Source organism: Notechis scutatus, chromosome 2 (genome assembly GCF_049901735.1).
Source record: "Notechis scutatus isolate UNSWTSFEM ecotype Mainland chromosome 2, rNotScu1.2, whole genome shotgun sequence".
Taxonomy (NCBI): Eukaryota; Metazoa; Chordata; class Lepidosauria; order Squamata; family Elapidae; genus Notechis; species Notechis scutatus.
The window spans coordinates 135,004,931-135,020,303 of NC_142010.1; the positions used below are offsets into that span (position 1 = coordinate 135,004,931).

Consider the following 15,373-nt stretch of genomic DNA (forward strand, 5'->3'; position numbering starts at 1 on the left):
AACTATTAACCTGAACATCATCCTTAGTGAAGCGGGCAAACCAGTGTCTACATTTCCTGTGTTAGATGAAGAGAGCACATCTTTCTCCTTCTGTCCTGGCCACTTTTTACAGAGGCATGACTGAGAGTATTTTAACAAACTGCATTACTGTTTGGTTTGGTGGTAGAAGTGCCTCAGATAGAAAGTCCATACAGAGAGTAGTAAGGACAGCCAAGAAGATTCTAGGAAGCCTACTGTCTTATACTGCTTATAAGCGCTATGCGCTTAGAGCTCAAAGTATTGTTAGAAACCCCACGCACCCACTTCACAGTCTGTTTCTGTTGCTCCCCTCTGGGAGGAGGTTTTGAATATTTATAGCAGGACTACTAGATTCTGTAACAGCTTTGTTCCCTATGCCAACTGTCTGGTAAACTCCCAAGATTTGTTTTTCTTGCCATAAACATGTATAACCAAACTGTGTTGTTTCTTGTAATCTTGTTTCTTTGTGTCATATAATATATGTTGGTATATACATAATTTTGTATTTATTTATTTATCTTGTCATGTTTATGTAGTGTAAAATTAGAAGTGGTGACCCTTTAAGAGCTGTATGCAATTAATTTTCATTTTTAATGTATGCCAATTAGTGTACATTCAAAGCGACAATAAAGTTATTCTATTCTATCTGGTCCAGTATAAATCGTGATCAGTCAAATGATTCCAGAAAGCTTGCAAATAAAACATGGAAACAACAGTCTACATTGCCTCATTTGCTTTCAAAGCAAGCAACTACTGGTAATATTCAAAGGTAGAGTTGCTGTGAAGCTGGAAACTCTAACTTAACAGAGCCTTCTTTAAGTTACTGGCAAAAGTTAGTATATTTCACCATAACCAATATATCTAATCCCTTTTAAAAGATTAACCTCTAAGCAGTAGGTTTCATGACCGGATCATACAGGTAGTCCTCGAATTACAAAAATCCATTTAATGATTGTTCAAAGTTACAATGGCACTAAAAATGTGACTTATGACCAATGTAACCATGGTTACATGATCGAAATTCAGATGCCTGTCAACTGACTCATATTTATGACAGTTGCACTGTCCTGGGATCACGTGATCATTTTTTGCGACCTTCTGACAAGCAAACTCAGTAGGGAATCCAGATTTATGTGACAACCATGTTACTAACTTAACAAACGCATTGATTCACTTAAGAAGAAGAAGTTGTAAAATGGGGGGGAAAAGATGTGGCAAGAAGTTGTAAAATGGGGGGGAAACCCATTTAACACGTTTCACTTAGCAACATAAATTTGGAGGCTCGAATGTGGTCGTAACTCAAGATCTACCTGTACAAAGAAATGCTTTATTTCAGCCACCCTAATCCTTTGGCTCTTAATCAAACAAGTAGTAGCTTCTATGAGCAATTGAAAAGGAGAAATATATAAAACAGCTTCAGCTACGTTTATTTTATATGAACTGCCTTTGGAAGTGGATGAAGATGGGCTACCTCACTTTTCTAGCCTGCTATCTATCACATAATGTCCTGTTGGCCCTACAGACACACAGCCCTACTGGAGCAGTAGCCCTGAATTAACACATCTGGGATCCATTGGCTGAAGGAAGGCAGCTCTTCCTAATGGTCAGAGAGTCCTGTATCTGTTGGAAAAACTGAAGGGGTAGCTGTATCCATGGAAAGAGGAGCATGTTTACATTTTGACTGATAGCTCAATTCTTTTCCCACTCCTTGTCAGTACCAGGTCCCCAAATAAGGTATTTGTTCCTACTTATCTCTCTACATTTCTGGGGAAAGTCCAAAAATCCTCTAATGCCCTCAGTTCCCACCTGTTGTTTTTACAGAAGGAGGGGCTAATGCTTGGCAGACCCACCTACTCTGCTCCAAAATAATACACCCATCCTTCAGGCAGATCCAAGTCCAGACGAAAGCAAAACTGCTCCATTTAAAAGGTCTGAAACCTGCCGCTGTCTCTTAAAATCAGATATTATTATTTGCTCTAGCGTTGCTGTTTGACAAGACAGTCAGAAAAAGCAGGCACCAACCAAGACGTGAAATCATCTACGAGCATCTCATCTGGATCTCTATTACTCAGATAATCAAACCGGTCGAAGGCTGGTCAGCAATTCTAAATTTTATCCTAGCTTGGGCATCGTGAGAGGGTCAGGTACTTTGATTACATTCTTTAAATTATTTGTGTCAGCATTTTTATGTTTGCTTGTACAACTTTGTAACTGTTTGCTAGAAGACTCATTAAACCTCTAGGTCGTGGAGATGACAAAGGCTTGTACAAAGTACTGTCTCGTTACCTATTTTGGTTAAAATTGTAGCTAAGAAATTGATGCATGAGGAAAAGGTCTCCATTTAAAAATCAGTTTTTACCTCTGCTTTGACTTTGCAATCTAATGTATGGCTTCTTCTTATTCTGCACAAAGCCATGCAATTGTAGTTTCATTTTGGCTTAACCTGGGATCCCATTGAGATGCATAAACCACATTTCAGGAACACGATCTTGTGGAACAGCTGCAGGTTGACTGGCTGCAGGTTAACTAAATATCAGACAGAAGTGTAAATATAGATTAACTCATACAATCACTTTAAATATATGTGGTTTTGGAAAAAATATATAAAAGAAGTAAAACATTATTTTTGCCCTGCTCTCTTATCTAATTTGATAAGTTACTTTATTTATTAGCAATATCCTCCTTTCAAAATTCAAAAGTTGAATTCTATAAACTAGTCATTAACTTTCTAAACTAATCGAAAAGAGGCAGAAAGGTTTAACTCTGAGCTGATTGAATTGGTGACACCCCCCCGCCCCCAAATCAGATCAAAGGAAGTTGGGCTTCTAATTTCAAGTTAGAGAAATCAGGTCGGTGTAGTGATGTAGAGTCACTCTGTGAGACAGGCGGCGCATTAAATTTAATAAATAAATAATAATGAATATAACTTTCTAAAATTCTCAGCATAGTGCTACATTAGGAATATTATATGCAAATATTAGGAACACCAGATTATACCAATATTATACCAGACCCTGCATTACTTCATAATTCTAGATCCAATATATGGCGCTAGTTTCAACTTATGAACTCTTTCATGGCTTAGCACCAGGATACTTTCAAATCACCTTCCCGTCACTTGCCCCAGCTCCTGCCCATCTAGCAGTTCAAAAGCATGCAAATGCAAGTAGATAAATAGGTACCATTTCAGTGGGAAGGTAACAGTGTTCCATGCACCTCAGTGTATAGTCATGCTGGCTACATGACCACAGAAATATCTTCGGACAACTCTGGCTCCCTCAGCTAGGAAACAGAGATGAGTACCACCTCTAAAATCAGAAATGACTGGACAGGGGAAACCTTTACCTTTACCATTATGCAAGCAGTCCTCGACTTGCAATAGTTCATTCAGTGACCACTCAACATTACAACAGCACTGAAAAAAGTGACTTACATCTGTTTTTCACACTTATGACCAATGTAGCATCTCCATGACCACGTGGATGCTTGGCACTGACGGTTGCAGTGTTCCGGGTCCTATGTCTACATTTTGTGACTTTCTGACAAGCAAAGTCAGTGGGGAAACCAGATTCACTTAACAATGGTGTTACTAACATAACAACTGCAGAGATTCATTTAACAACTGTGGCAAGAAAGGTTGTAAAATGTGGCAAAACTTAACAAATGTTTCACTTAGCAACAGAAGCTTGATTATGGTCATAAGTTGATGGCTACCTGTATTTTCCATATGGCGCCTTGGAGAGCATGCAAACATGGATCTGAACTATGAGGAAATAATTGAGGTGTTTGTTGTGCAAGCCCCAAACCTTTGAGATCTTCAAGGAATCTTTTCAAGAACCGATGCTTAGAAGGTCTCCCCTAACTGCACTGGTTGAGAAGATGACAGGATGCAGGTTTGCAAGTTCTCCCCTTAGCCAGTCATAGCAAGGATTTCTCTGTCCTAACAGATGTTGGCAAATAAGGATCTGTTTCTCTTCCGGGATCTGTTGATAAGTGCCACAGCTCTAAAACTGTGATTCTCCCTCAGGGCTCAGCAGTTTCTTCTTCTTCTTCTTCTTTCAGTGCAGGCCTCTGTTGATGGACCAGTGGACTCTGAGATTCCCTCTGGCCAGATTCTGCATGGCTTGGTTCTCCCTGCAGGCTGTCTGCCATTTTGCCCAGGGTGAGCCGCGTGACTTGCCGGCTGGCGGAGCTGCTGGGCTTCTGCTGGAAGACGCCACCCAAGAGCAGGGTTACTACCTGCAGCAGTTGTTTCAGCAGTATGGTGAGAATGGCACTTTGTCCTTCGAGGGCCTGACCCGCCTCCTGCTAAACCTGGGGCTGGGAAAGGTGCAGGTGGTGGAGATTGAACACGAGGAACTGGGACACGGCCATGTCTCCCATCTGGACATCCTTGAGGTCCAGGAGAACAAGCACCTGCACTCCCACTCAGCACTGGATCACCTCAGCAGGACAGAGGACGGGGCCGAGGCTCAAGGGGAGAGCGTCACCCCCACCAGGTGGGCCCATTTTAAAGACTGGAAACATCCAGCGGGTATAAAATGGCCGCACTGGGAAGGCCATTCATAAAATAGCTTTCGAAGGGAGCATGGACAATCCCGAAAGATCCATTTGTCGGAAGGTAAATGGGAGGGATCCATTCCCCCTCCCCCCGCCCCCATAGCCTGTTTAGAGGATTTCAGGGTGCCTTTGCCTTGTTGTTCTGGGCAGGCTGGATGTACTTCCAAACAAAGCATCTGGACCTTGTTTGTTTGCTAAGAATATCTCTGTGGCGCCCAGAGATAAATCAAGCTGATGCTAAAGGGCTGGTTCTTTGTTTCCCGCTGCTTTATTTATTCTCAAGGAAAGAATCTGAAGAACATGTTCAAGTCAGGTGGGGCAGAGACCCACCTGGTGAGTGCCAAGTGAGGTCTGTGACAAATTAGCCACCCGGATTCTGCCGTTTGAGGGAAAGATACTTCCGTCTGTACACAATGGAAAATTGCCAGTGCATATTTCCACTGAGGAATGAATGAATTAAATCATGGTGTTTGTTATGTTCTTGATCGGCAGTTAACATCTTGCACAGCATCTAAGCCCAAGCAAAATAAACATATTGCTAGCCTCAGCGTTCTGGTCTTGCTGAACCAGACAACCTGCTGAAAGGCGGGTGGTTGAAATATTTCTTTCAAGAAGATGAGAGCTAGCAATCATAGGCCTGCTTCAATCCCTACAAGAGAAACAGGAAGCGAAGCAACAGCTCTTCTCTGTCAGCCATCGATTCAAATAATTTGGGATAACATTAAATGGGAGAAGATAGATAAATTCAGAAAAGATAGCGGTAGTCCTCATTTAGCAACCACAATTGGAATTGGCAACTCAGTCATTAAGCGAAGCAGTTGCTAAACAAAACTGCTGCCGTGCTTATGATCTTACTTCAGTGTTCTTTTGCGTTATAGATCTCTATAATCTATAAATGAGAGAATTGATCACAAGGTTATATCTTCATCACCATTGTAACTACCAAAGCTGCTGTACAGCAGTCTAAATGAGGACCACACACACACACACACACACACACATATATATATTAATTGGTTAGATTTTATAATAATAATTAAGAAAAGTCATGAAAGGAATGCAATGCACTGATTCTGCTTTCGACTGGGAAATCCCACCCTCAGCCACAGACATTCGCTAACTCTTAGTCCAAACTACCCCAACTTCCCCATTGTTGTGGGGAAAAACAGAAGGAGGGAGAGCTATGTACACCATGATAAACTCCAGGAATAAAAGTCAGGTATACATTGAAAATAATAATTATCTTCAAACCTGCAGCCTTGTGTATTTTAGCTCTATTTCTCTTAGTTCTCTTTTTCTTCTGATTATTCTCAGGGAGATTTCGTTAGCCTTACAGTATCAGAACGGTTTCTTAACATTTCAGTGAAATCTTTCCCTGTTGAGTTGATGATGATGATTTCACATGTCCTTCAGGCCAGGATTCTCTCTGCTGGACCCTGAACTCCATACCCCAGTTTCTCCTACCTTCCATGAGGTCAGCCACGTCCTCAAGCCCAGCTTTGGGCAAGGCCGAGAGAAATCCGACAAGGAGAAAGAGGGAAATGTTTTCATGCCTTCCCACGGACATTCTAAGCTGAACCTTCTGGAGGGAGTCATTACCTTGGATCACTCAGTCTTCAATCACCTGCATGAAGATGTAAGAATTGGAGATGTGTTGGAGTCTGCAGCAAATGTATTGGGTAGGCAGGGAAGCAATTATGCTTTAAGGGGATGTGTTGGCGGGAGTGGGGAGATTACAAGTTGTATTTTATGGACTGAAAGATAGAAAATGAGCCAAGATTCTTTGTTTATATTGGGTTCCATTTGGAAAGAACTCGTATATGTGCTTGAAATGGGGCCCTCAGAGCTCAACCCCTATAGATGGTAACCTATAGATGATCTTCAGGCTGCATCTGGTCTTCAAGCTAATGATTGGCAGAAACTTGGTTATCACCAGAGACCCCCTCAGAGTAGATGGCTAGAAGGGACTGACTAAAACTAATGCAACCAGACATCTGTTTTCAAAAGCCATCCTATAAAAACAGCTAAAATTAAAATATGTGGCTATCCATATAGTCACATACAGACACCACCACACTCACATAGAAAATGCATAATATCTCTGGTTTTCAGGAATGCTGAATTTTTCTGTAGCTCCTGGATAAAGCACAATGTATTTCTGATTTCCCACACTGCCCATTTCTGTTACTGTAATTCCCCTCCCAAGCTGGGCAATGTTTTTTTTCCTCTGCTCAGGAGTACCCCGCCCCAAAATGGATAACGGATAATTGTAGCGGAAGTGCATTCTATCCTGGTTGTAGGGCCACAAGCCCATTTTAGTCCACAATCAACAGCCTTCTGGGTTGTTTTTCTTTCTCCAGTGCCTTAATGTGTCTCAGTTGCTTGTCAATTTTGGCATGAATACCATCTCCAAAATCACCCCAGAGCAGTTCACCCTGCTGTGCCCAGCTCTGCTGTACCAGATCGATAGCCGTGTTTGCATCCAGCACTTGGACGATGTGACTTTTGACATGGCCGGGAATTCCCTCTGGATTGGTAAGCCCTTCCATCCATCTCAAGTCACTTCGACGTACATGTCCCTAGTGAGGTTGGCCTGGGTGAACAGCAGGAGGCGGAGTTAGTGATGTCATGAGAGCAGGCATGGTCAAAGCTCTCATCCTCTACTTTACTGGTAGTCCTCAATTTACAACAGTTCATTTAGTGACCATTCAAAATTACAACGGCACTGAAAAAAGTGACTTATGGCCGTTTTTCACACTTAGGACCTTTCCAGCATCCCCATGATCATGTGATCAAAATTCAGGTGCTTGGCAATTGACTCATATTTATGACCATTGCTGTGTCCCAAGGTCACGTGATCACCTATTTCAACCTTCTGACAAGCAAAGTCAGTGGAGAAGCTAGATTCACTTTAACGACCAGGTCATTAACTTAACAAATGCAGTGATCCGCTTAACAACTGTGGCAAGAACAGCAGTAAAACGGGGTGAAATTCATTCAGCAAATGTCTCGCTTTTTTGGGCTCAGTTGTGCCTAAATTTTGGGCTCAATTGTGGTCATAAGTCGAGGACTACCTGTACCTTGGAAGGGGAGTAGGAGGTGTGGGGGAAGCAAAATGTTTCCAGGCCCAGCCTTGAAGACACCCAAGTTGGGGCATTCATTTTGGATGCCACAATCAATGGATTTTGGTGATGTGATTTTTGAGGGAGGGTGTTTGTTATTGTTGTTTGTAGTGTGGGAAGTGTGAGAGGAAACAGTTGGTATCCTACTTCCACTTCTGCCTTAATTTATCAAAAGGAATAGCTGAAAATTCTAGATGTGGCAAATTGTAAATTGGGTGCTGGGGGTGGTGGTCGTGTCATGGGGTGGTCACACAACCTCATCAAGACAGTATTTTTGTTAAAAAAAAAGAAACAAAATGAATAACATGTTATAAATTTGAACAAACTAGTCCTTCCATCCCAGGGAAGTGCCCCTGCTATGTGCAACTTGCTAGTTTTAGAGCTGTGTTTCTCATTCCTGTCACCCTCTATGTTTTCCACAGGCCTGGGCTGGGGATTTTTGGCTATCACCCTGACCAGTGCACCCTCAGCACTAGCCATCATCCTGGTGCCCCTACTCAGTCGAGAAATCTTCCAGTTCCTCCTGACTTTCCTGGTGGCCTTGGCTGTGGGGACATTGTGTGGGGATGCTTTGCTGCACCTCTGGCCACATGTATGTACCGCCCCTATTTCTTCCATTTAGGGTACAATTGTCCACAGGTAAGTGGGTACCACCCAACCCATCTCAACCTCGTACAGGGAAGCCCATCTAAGGCCTTGGGCTTCTGCTCTCTTCACAGCTTTCTCATCAATACTTTGCCCTCTTTGATCCCATTGTTTTTAATGAGGTGCCTCCCACGTTTCACTCAGTGAACACTCTTCACTTCTTGCTGGTTTGCCTCCCTTTTAGTCGTTTTCTTGACAACAGGATTTCTCATAATTAATGCTATTGTTAAACTCAGTGGGGCTTGCTCCCAGGTGAAGTGGGTCAAAGTTGGTGCCAGAACCAAACAGTAGTAGAGCTGAACTTCTGTCATGTTTCCATGAAGAGCAAGTGTGGGGATTTTTTGCTCAGATTTTTCCAGTCCTATCTTAACGTGGTTTAAAAGGATTAATGTCTGTTCTGAATTCTTCCTTTCTCTGCTCAGAACAATTGTTTTTATTCAGGCGCAAGTGAGTTCCCATGGCTTGCTGTCCTCGGAAGAAGATGGCATCCTGAAGGGTCTGTGTGTGCTAGGAGGCATTTACTTTCTCTTCCTCACTGAGAATCTCATGGGGACCCTCAACCAAATTCGTGCAAAGAGGGTAAGAAGTGCAGGAAAAGCCTGGATTATAACACTCCAGAGTGGGAAAAGACATGTGTTATTCAGATACATATGCCTAATCCGAGTCAAACAAGCAAAAATGTATTATATGCTAAGGTTTCCCCTAGAACGAGAAAAGACATATCTGAACCATGGCCATGTTATACCACTGCCCTGTACTACAAGGAAGCTAATCCTCTGGCATCATTAGGGTGGGGTTCAAAACTCAACATGCTTTTTTAAAAAAAGTTTTGGTTTTATTGGACAGAAACGTGCTGCTGGAAAGCAACCTGAGCAATCTTCCACTAAGGCAGATGAGAATGACACAGAGAGGACATTGCATAGTGAGTTGTGAATTACTTAGTACTTCAAATCCATATTAGCATTTTGGTATGTTTTACGTTCTATTTTAGCAGGGAAGTTGTGTGTCTCCTTGAAAATCTGGTTTCAAAGGAATTTATGTGCCAAGGTTGAAAGATTATACATCCTTGAGCCAGTGGTGGGATTCAATTTTTTTTACTACAGGTTCTGTGGGGGTGGCTTAGTGGGCGTAGCAGGGGAAGGATATTGTAAAATCCCCATTCCTTCCTTACCCCACTAACCTGCTTTCCAGCTCCGTTCTCCTGTGTAGAGCAACAAAAGAAGACCCAGCCAATCAGCTGGAACTCAGGAGGCAGAGAATAGATGGGGGCGGGGCCAGTCAGAGGTGGTATTTGCCAGTTCTCTGAACTACTCAAAATTTCCGCTACTGGTTCTCCAGAACTGGTTCAAACCTGCTGAATACCACCTCTGCCTTGAGCCCACTTGAAAAAAATGCATTTTAAATACATAAAAATATGTATTTGAGTGGAAGCTCTTCTCTAAGGCCTCTTTCTTTCTTCTTGTGTCCAGGTATTGGATAGATAGCTGAAAATTGTCTCTGAGATCAGTATCTAGCATCAGCACTGTTACTAGCTGTCCCTTCAGAATTGTGATTCAGTTCTGTATCCAGCTGACATGATGTACCTGGCAAGAAGCGGTTAGTTTTAGATAAAAGTTGCCTGAATTGTGAGATGGGCAGTAAATAAATTTAATAAACAAAACCCCAAATAAATAAATAGTTAGATTTGAGGAGGCTTTTTGAAGCTAATCTATTAATTCAAAGACATACCGTAAGGAACAACAATAAATATATTTAGAACTGAGAGAGGAAACAAAAATGAATTTGTAACACTAGTAGGTAATATGTTTCCCATATTCCATGAGTGATCCAAAGATTATTTTAGAATGCAGCCCATAATTTTGAAGGGCCATTTTCATTCGGTAGATAGACGTACTGAATATGGCACAGGATTAGACTACCTACTGTATCACCTTTCCCTAAAGACATCTATCCATCTACCAGGTCAAATAGTATGGGCACACTCCATTGGTTCCTTCCCCCAAATATTGTCATCTAATAGGATCAAGGAAGCATGATTTTTCCATGGCAACCCTTGCTCTGTGGAACATCCTGTCACCTGAAGTTTGGCAGGCCTCCACCTTTTAATCTTTTGTAAAATCTTTTCCCCCAGGCTTTGGAGGACGTTTAGATGACAGCACATTAACACAGATTGTCGCCAGATTTTTTTCTTTAATATTTTCTGTTTTAACTCTTTTATGTTTTATAGTTTTTAAAATGATTTTATATGTTTTTTAAATCTTTGATTGGGAACCACCACAGAGTTGGCTGAAAGATGGATGACCTTATAAATGTTTTAAATAAAACAAGATGACTGGAGAGTGGAGCTAATGAAAGAGGACAGTCAGCATCTGTGGTAGGGCCTAGTCCAGAATCTCTAAAATGGATCAATTGCTATCAAGTACGATCAAGGGAGAATATTGTTCTTCACCAGCAAAATGGCATGAATTCGACCCGTGTCTTTGCTCAGTCTCTCTAGGTCTCTAGGTCCTAATGGATTGCTAGGTGGGTCAAATTTCTAACATGTTTCCCTGAAACCTCAGTGCCTTTATTCCTAAAATTGAATCAGATTAAGAAACAAGCCAAACCTTTGCTCCTTTATTCTTGGAGATAGCTCTAGAGCAGGGGTGTTAAACTTGATTGCACTGAGGTCTACATCAGGGTTGTGTTTGACCTTGGGGGTGTGGTTGGGGTCAGCGTGGCCAGTTCAACGTCACTTGTGTTGGGGGTGCCTGTGGTGACCCGAGCGCTCTGCCGGTGAAAATGGCCTCCCGAGCTCCATTTTTGGCTGCGACGGCCTCCTGCAACCCTCTACCAGTGAAAACAGCTTGGGAGGGCCATGGCTCTGTTTTCACTGGCAGAGGGTTGCAGGAGGCTGTCACAGCCAAAAATGGAGTTCGGGAACCTGTTTTCACTGGCAGAGGCAGCGCAGGCCGGTCCTTCGCTTTTTCTAGGGCGGCCAGGTGGGCCAGATCTCAGCACCCCCTGGGCCTTGAGTTTGACACCCTTGCTTTGTGCATTGTTTGGCATTTTCTCAGTTTCCTAGGCTCTCAGTCACACCTTCTAAGATCTTAAGATGTGTGAGAAGCAAGTTAAACAGCTCTTTTTTTAAAAAAATGGTCTAAACCTTTCAGGTGTTGAATTGCAGAGTTTGAGAGTGCCAAGAGAGGACACTGGAAATGTATATGGTGAAGTCCAGGAGTACTCCATTGAAATTCACAACTCAGAAGATCACAGGACAAGCCTGGAGAAGCAAACAGAAGAGATACCTCATCACGGTCACTCCCACAGCCCAGTTGGGACTCTCAAGGCTGGGATCGCTGACATCGCTTGGATGGTTATCCTTGGGGATGGGGTCCACAATTTCACAGATGGATTGGCAATAGGTCAGTGATTTCTAGGCACACCTTGCTCCCACCTTGTGACAGAAAAGGAGAATAGTCTCCCCGCAGAACCTTTTCTTAAGGTGCTTAAGGTGGCACACATAGCATCTCCTCTTCCTGCTTTTCCTCTCCCCCGCAACCTTATGAGGGAGGCTGGTGTAAGAGGAAGTGACAATCCCACAGTTGCCAGGGAACTTTTATGGCAGACTAGAACCCAAGACTTCTTCCTCCTAGCCCAACACTGCTACGCCACATAGGCTGTTTTAGACTTAGGCGCCTTGCTACACTATTCTTCTTCTCCAGGGGCTGCCTTCTCGGATGGACTCTCCAGTGGCTTAAGTACTACATTGGCAGTCCTCTGCCATGAACTACCCCATGAACTGGGTGAGTGAATAAGGGGATAGTCCTGCTTCAGGACTATCTGATCTTTTTGCATGTCTTGTTTTCAAGGTTGCCCAAAGCACCATGGAAGCCAAAATGGTCATCCCTGCCATGACAGGTTCCTTATCTACAGTAGACATTGCTGGTTTCAAGAGAGGTTGAGGTAGCCTTAACTTCTCTGTCTTTGGCAGGAGACTGTGCTGTTCTACTCCAGGCAGGCATGCCTTTGCGGTGGGTGCTGTTGTTTAACCTGCTGTCTGCTTTCCTGGCTTATTGGGGCATGATGTTAGGGACAATTGTCAGTCAGAACACTTCTCAAGTCACTCCCTGGATCTTTGCCACCACAGCTGGTGTTTTCCTTTACGTAGCTCTGGTTGATATGGTAAGGATGTTTCATTTCTCTCTGTATGATACAAGTCTTAATTTACTTATTTCTACCTGTACCTATACTTCCTACCAGTATATGCGGGAGTCTTCCCTAATTTTATCTTTATGGTAGCAATGAAGAAAGAGTGGCTGACACCAGAGGGCCTAAACTCACCCACTGAACTTTGTAGGCATCTGGAGTCTTGAACCAAGCCTCTCTACTCCAAGTCCAATCACCACAATGACACTTGGAGACCACAGAATGTTAAATGTTCCTTCTAACTTATTGCCTTCCTTCCTCACCCTTATGAAAAGCACAAATCGGTGTTTTAGTCTTCACAATTCTGTACTTAAATTGGGAGAGAGAAAATGATGCCCAAATTGCAGGTGGGGTTAAAATGGTTTGTTTTTTTTCAGATCTAAAGCTTTAGCCTCAACCAAGCAACGGGAAGGGAACATGCAAGACTTGTGTGTAGACACATGCAAAATTAGAGAATTTGTTTTGGATTCTTGGTACATCTGGCCCTGATTCCTGCCTCATCCCATCTGCTGTAGCTTTTCAAGATCAATGGAGGTTCAAGTGTAAATATGAGGTCCAGTTGAACTCTCTGAATTCAGCATCTAGTCTCTGAGATTTTAAACCATTTATTTGGAATATTAACGTTTCTTCCTATCTCCCCAATACTATAGAAGTGGATTACCAAACCTTTTGGGTAGAAAAGAGAATGAACAAGAAAGGTAGAACTGTAACTTCAGACACTTTGCTTCTTATTGTTCCTCCCTTTATAGAATCAGAAATGAGAATAAATCTAAAAGGACATGTAGGAGACTTATGAGGAATTAGAGCTTGTGACTCTAAAATCCAAACTGCAAGTAAATTTCAGAAACATGCCTCCTACCCTACATGGCACTATCCTTAGAAAACTTCTTGAAAACCTCCTGGTGCATGAGTGGCCCTATGAAAGTTTTCATGAGGAAAACACCTGGTGCTGAATTGCTTAAGGACTCGAGTAGCCCAACATTTGATAAAGTTATGACTAATCAAATGTTTGCTGTTGCTAACTTCTTATGGGCAAAGATCCCATCAGTCAGTTTGCACTAACTAGACTATGAATGCTGTCAAGGTGATAACAGCTGGTTGTTTTTCTCTAGCTACCTGAAATGTTGCAGCGGCATTCTACCAGCAGCAAAAAAAGATCCTTCAGACACTTCGTTCTTCAGAACGTGGGCTTTCTCTGTGGAGGTGGCCTTATGCTCTGCATTGCTCTCTTTGAAGAACACATCAGTGTCCGCATGAATGAGTAGGACATTTCGAAAGGAAAGCTGCAAGGCGAAATGCACTCCTGGCTCCGTTGTCAGTTATGACTGTCTTCTTCCTATAGCTGAAAAGGCAGCTGTAAAATCCTTTTCTGTAATTGGGTAATCTAAGGAAGTTGGAGAGGAGAACAGAAGAAAGTTTGGAAGAGGGACAAACTCTTTTGACAACTGCCCCGATCCTGTGTTAATAGGTATGGTGGCAGTAAAACTATGTGCCATGAAAATTTATGTCTGATTCAGCCTGCTTGACATTATTATAAAAAGAAAGTAGGTTGCCACTAAAATTAGCTTGTTGAAAACCCATTATACTTTGTTAAAATGGAAGAGGGGGCAAGTTGTCTTAGGAGAGAGTGGACCTAATTTAAATGTATTGTTTTGTAACGTAAGGTGAAATTATTTAAGAAACTGTACCTATTCTAAGAAACCTGTTGGTTCTATTACGGTACCAGGTACTCATAGTTCCTATTGCATTTTGGTTAAATAATGGTTTCAAAAGCAGCAGTTATGCCATGTTAGAAATTTCGGTCTTCAACGACACGAATACCTGATTAAACCTGAGGCAGCATTCAAGAGGAGCTTCAGAGTTGTTTTCTGTGATGGGAAGAAAGGACTCCTGTAGGTGCATAGGTAACAAATACAGAACAGAGAAGCTAGATAAGAGTCAATTTTTTCCAGCTACAAGAGACAAAAACAGGAAGACGCTCAGACACCAACCCTGCATTAATGTCTCCTCTGAAGGAATCTAAGAAAGTCCCAGCAGAAGTAATAAAAGCACTTGCTAAAAGGGCAGATGAAACTTGTCTTGAAATTTCATTTTTTCAGCAGCATTCATTGACACTACCGATACGAATATCCGAAAAATGTTTCTGCTGGGGACACTTCATAATATGCTGCACAAGGTTGCTGGAGGCAACAGGGTAGCATTTCAATCTCTTAAATCAGGAAACTTTCAAAGTCTCCAGCACAAATGGTAAAGAACAAGTTGTCCAAGGAAGGGCCAGCAGTGTTGGAATAAACAACTGCGAAAGGCAGGAAAGATGATACATGCGAAAAAGCAGCCGAGGTACAAGAAGTGGAAGAACTATCCAAGTGGCCTATTTTAGAAAGGGGGGGGGGCGTTTCTGATAGCCACAGCCAGAACATTCTCAATGGTCTTCCATTTGGGAGGACATCATATTCTAAAGCAGAGGTGGGGAATGCTGGCCCTTTTATGACTTGTGGACTTCCGACTCCAAGAATTCTGGGAGTTGCATGGCTGGTTCAGGAATTCTGGGAGTTGAAGTCCACAAGTCACAAAAGGGCCAACGTCCCCCACCCCTGTAAATCTAAAGGGAAAGGCTCTGGAGTTATACCCAGGATCCTGAAACAGGCAATCCCTCAGTATTTCTGCAGGATTATTTTCTGTGCTTTGATTCTGGGAATCCACAACTGGTGTGGAAAAAGGGAACTGTTGCAACACAATGTGGTCAAATTTCCCACACCTATTTTCTGGTGCCTTTTGGGTGAGGTGGGGGGGGGAACTGAGCTGCCATCAACCAGCTTTACTGACCAGTTATCTGAATT

At 42.6% G+C, this 15,373-nt stretch overlaps 1 protein-coding gene across 8 annotated transcripts; it reads left to right on the top strand.

Moving 5' to 3' along the window:
• The first annotated feature begins 1,901 nt into the window (after positions 1-1,901).
• Positions 1,902-14,380, top strand: SLC39A5 (solute carrier family 39 member 5). 8 transcript variants are annotated; one of them, XM_087956285.1, is made up of 11 exons: positions 1,912-2,162; positions 4,081-4,517; positions 5,992-6,214; positions 6,939-7,113; positions 8,123-8,292; positions 8,787-8,924; positions 9,192-9,267; positions 11,498-11,749; positions 12,050-12,130; positions 12,319-12,509; positions 13,646-14,380. In XM_087956285.1, exons 2-11 carry the CDS (start codon positions 4,096-4,098, stop codon positions 13,796-13,798), a joined length of 1,881 nt encoding a protein of 626 aa, XP_087812411.1. In that variant the 5' UTR covers positions 1,912-2,162; positions 4,081-4,095; the 3' UTR covers positions 13,799-14,380. The 8 variants fall into 8 exon arrangements, with proteins under 8 accessions (XP_087812413.1, XP_087812411.1, XP_087812408.1 ...); XM_087956282.1 differs by having other exon boundaries at positions 1,918-2,162; positions 4,086-4,517; XM_087956288.1 differs by having other exon boundaries at positions 1,975-2,102.
• The last annotated feature ends 993 nt before the right edge of the window (positions 14,381-15,373 follow it).

Excerpts from the sequence above, each read along its gene's own strand:
- SLC39A5 (XM_087956285.1), top strand. The coding sequence starts at position 4,096 with ATGGACCAGTGGACTCTGAGATTCCCTCTGGCCAGATTCTGCATGGCT. Across the intron at positions 4,518-5,991 it reads GAGAGCGTCACCCCCACCAG|GCCAGGATTCTCTCTGCTGG; the intron begins GTGGGCCCATTT and ends CATGTCCTTCAG. Across the intron at positions 11,750-12,049 it reads CACAGATGGATTGGCAATAG|GGGCTGCCTTCTCGGATGGA; the intron begins GTCAGTGATTTC and ends CTTCTTCTCCAG.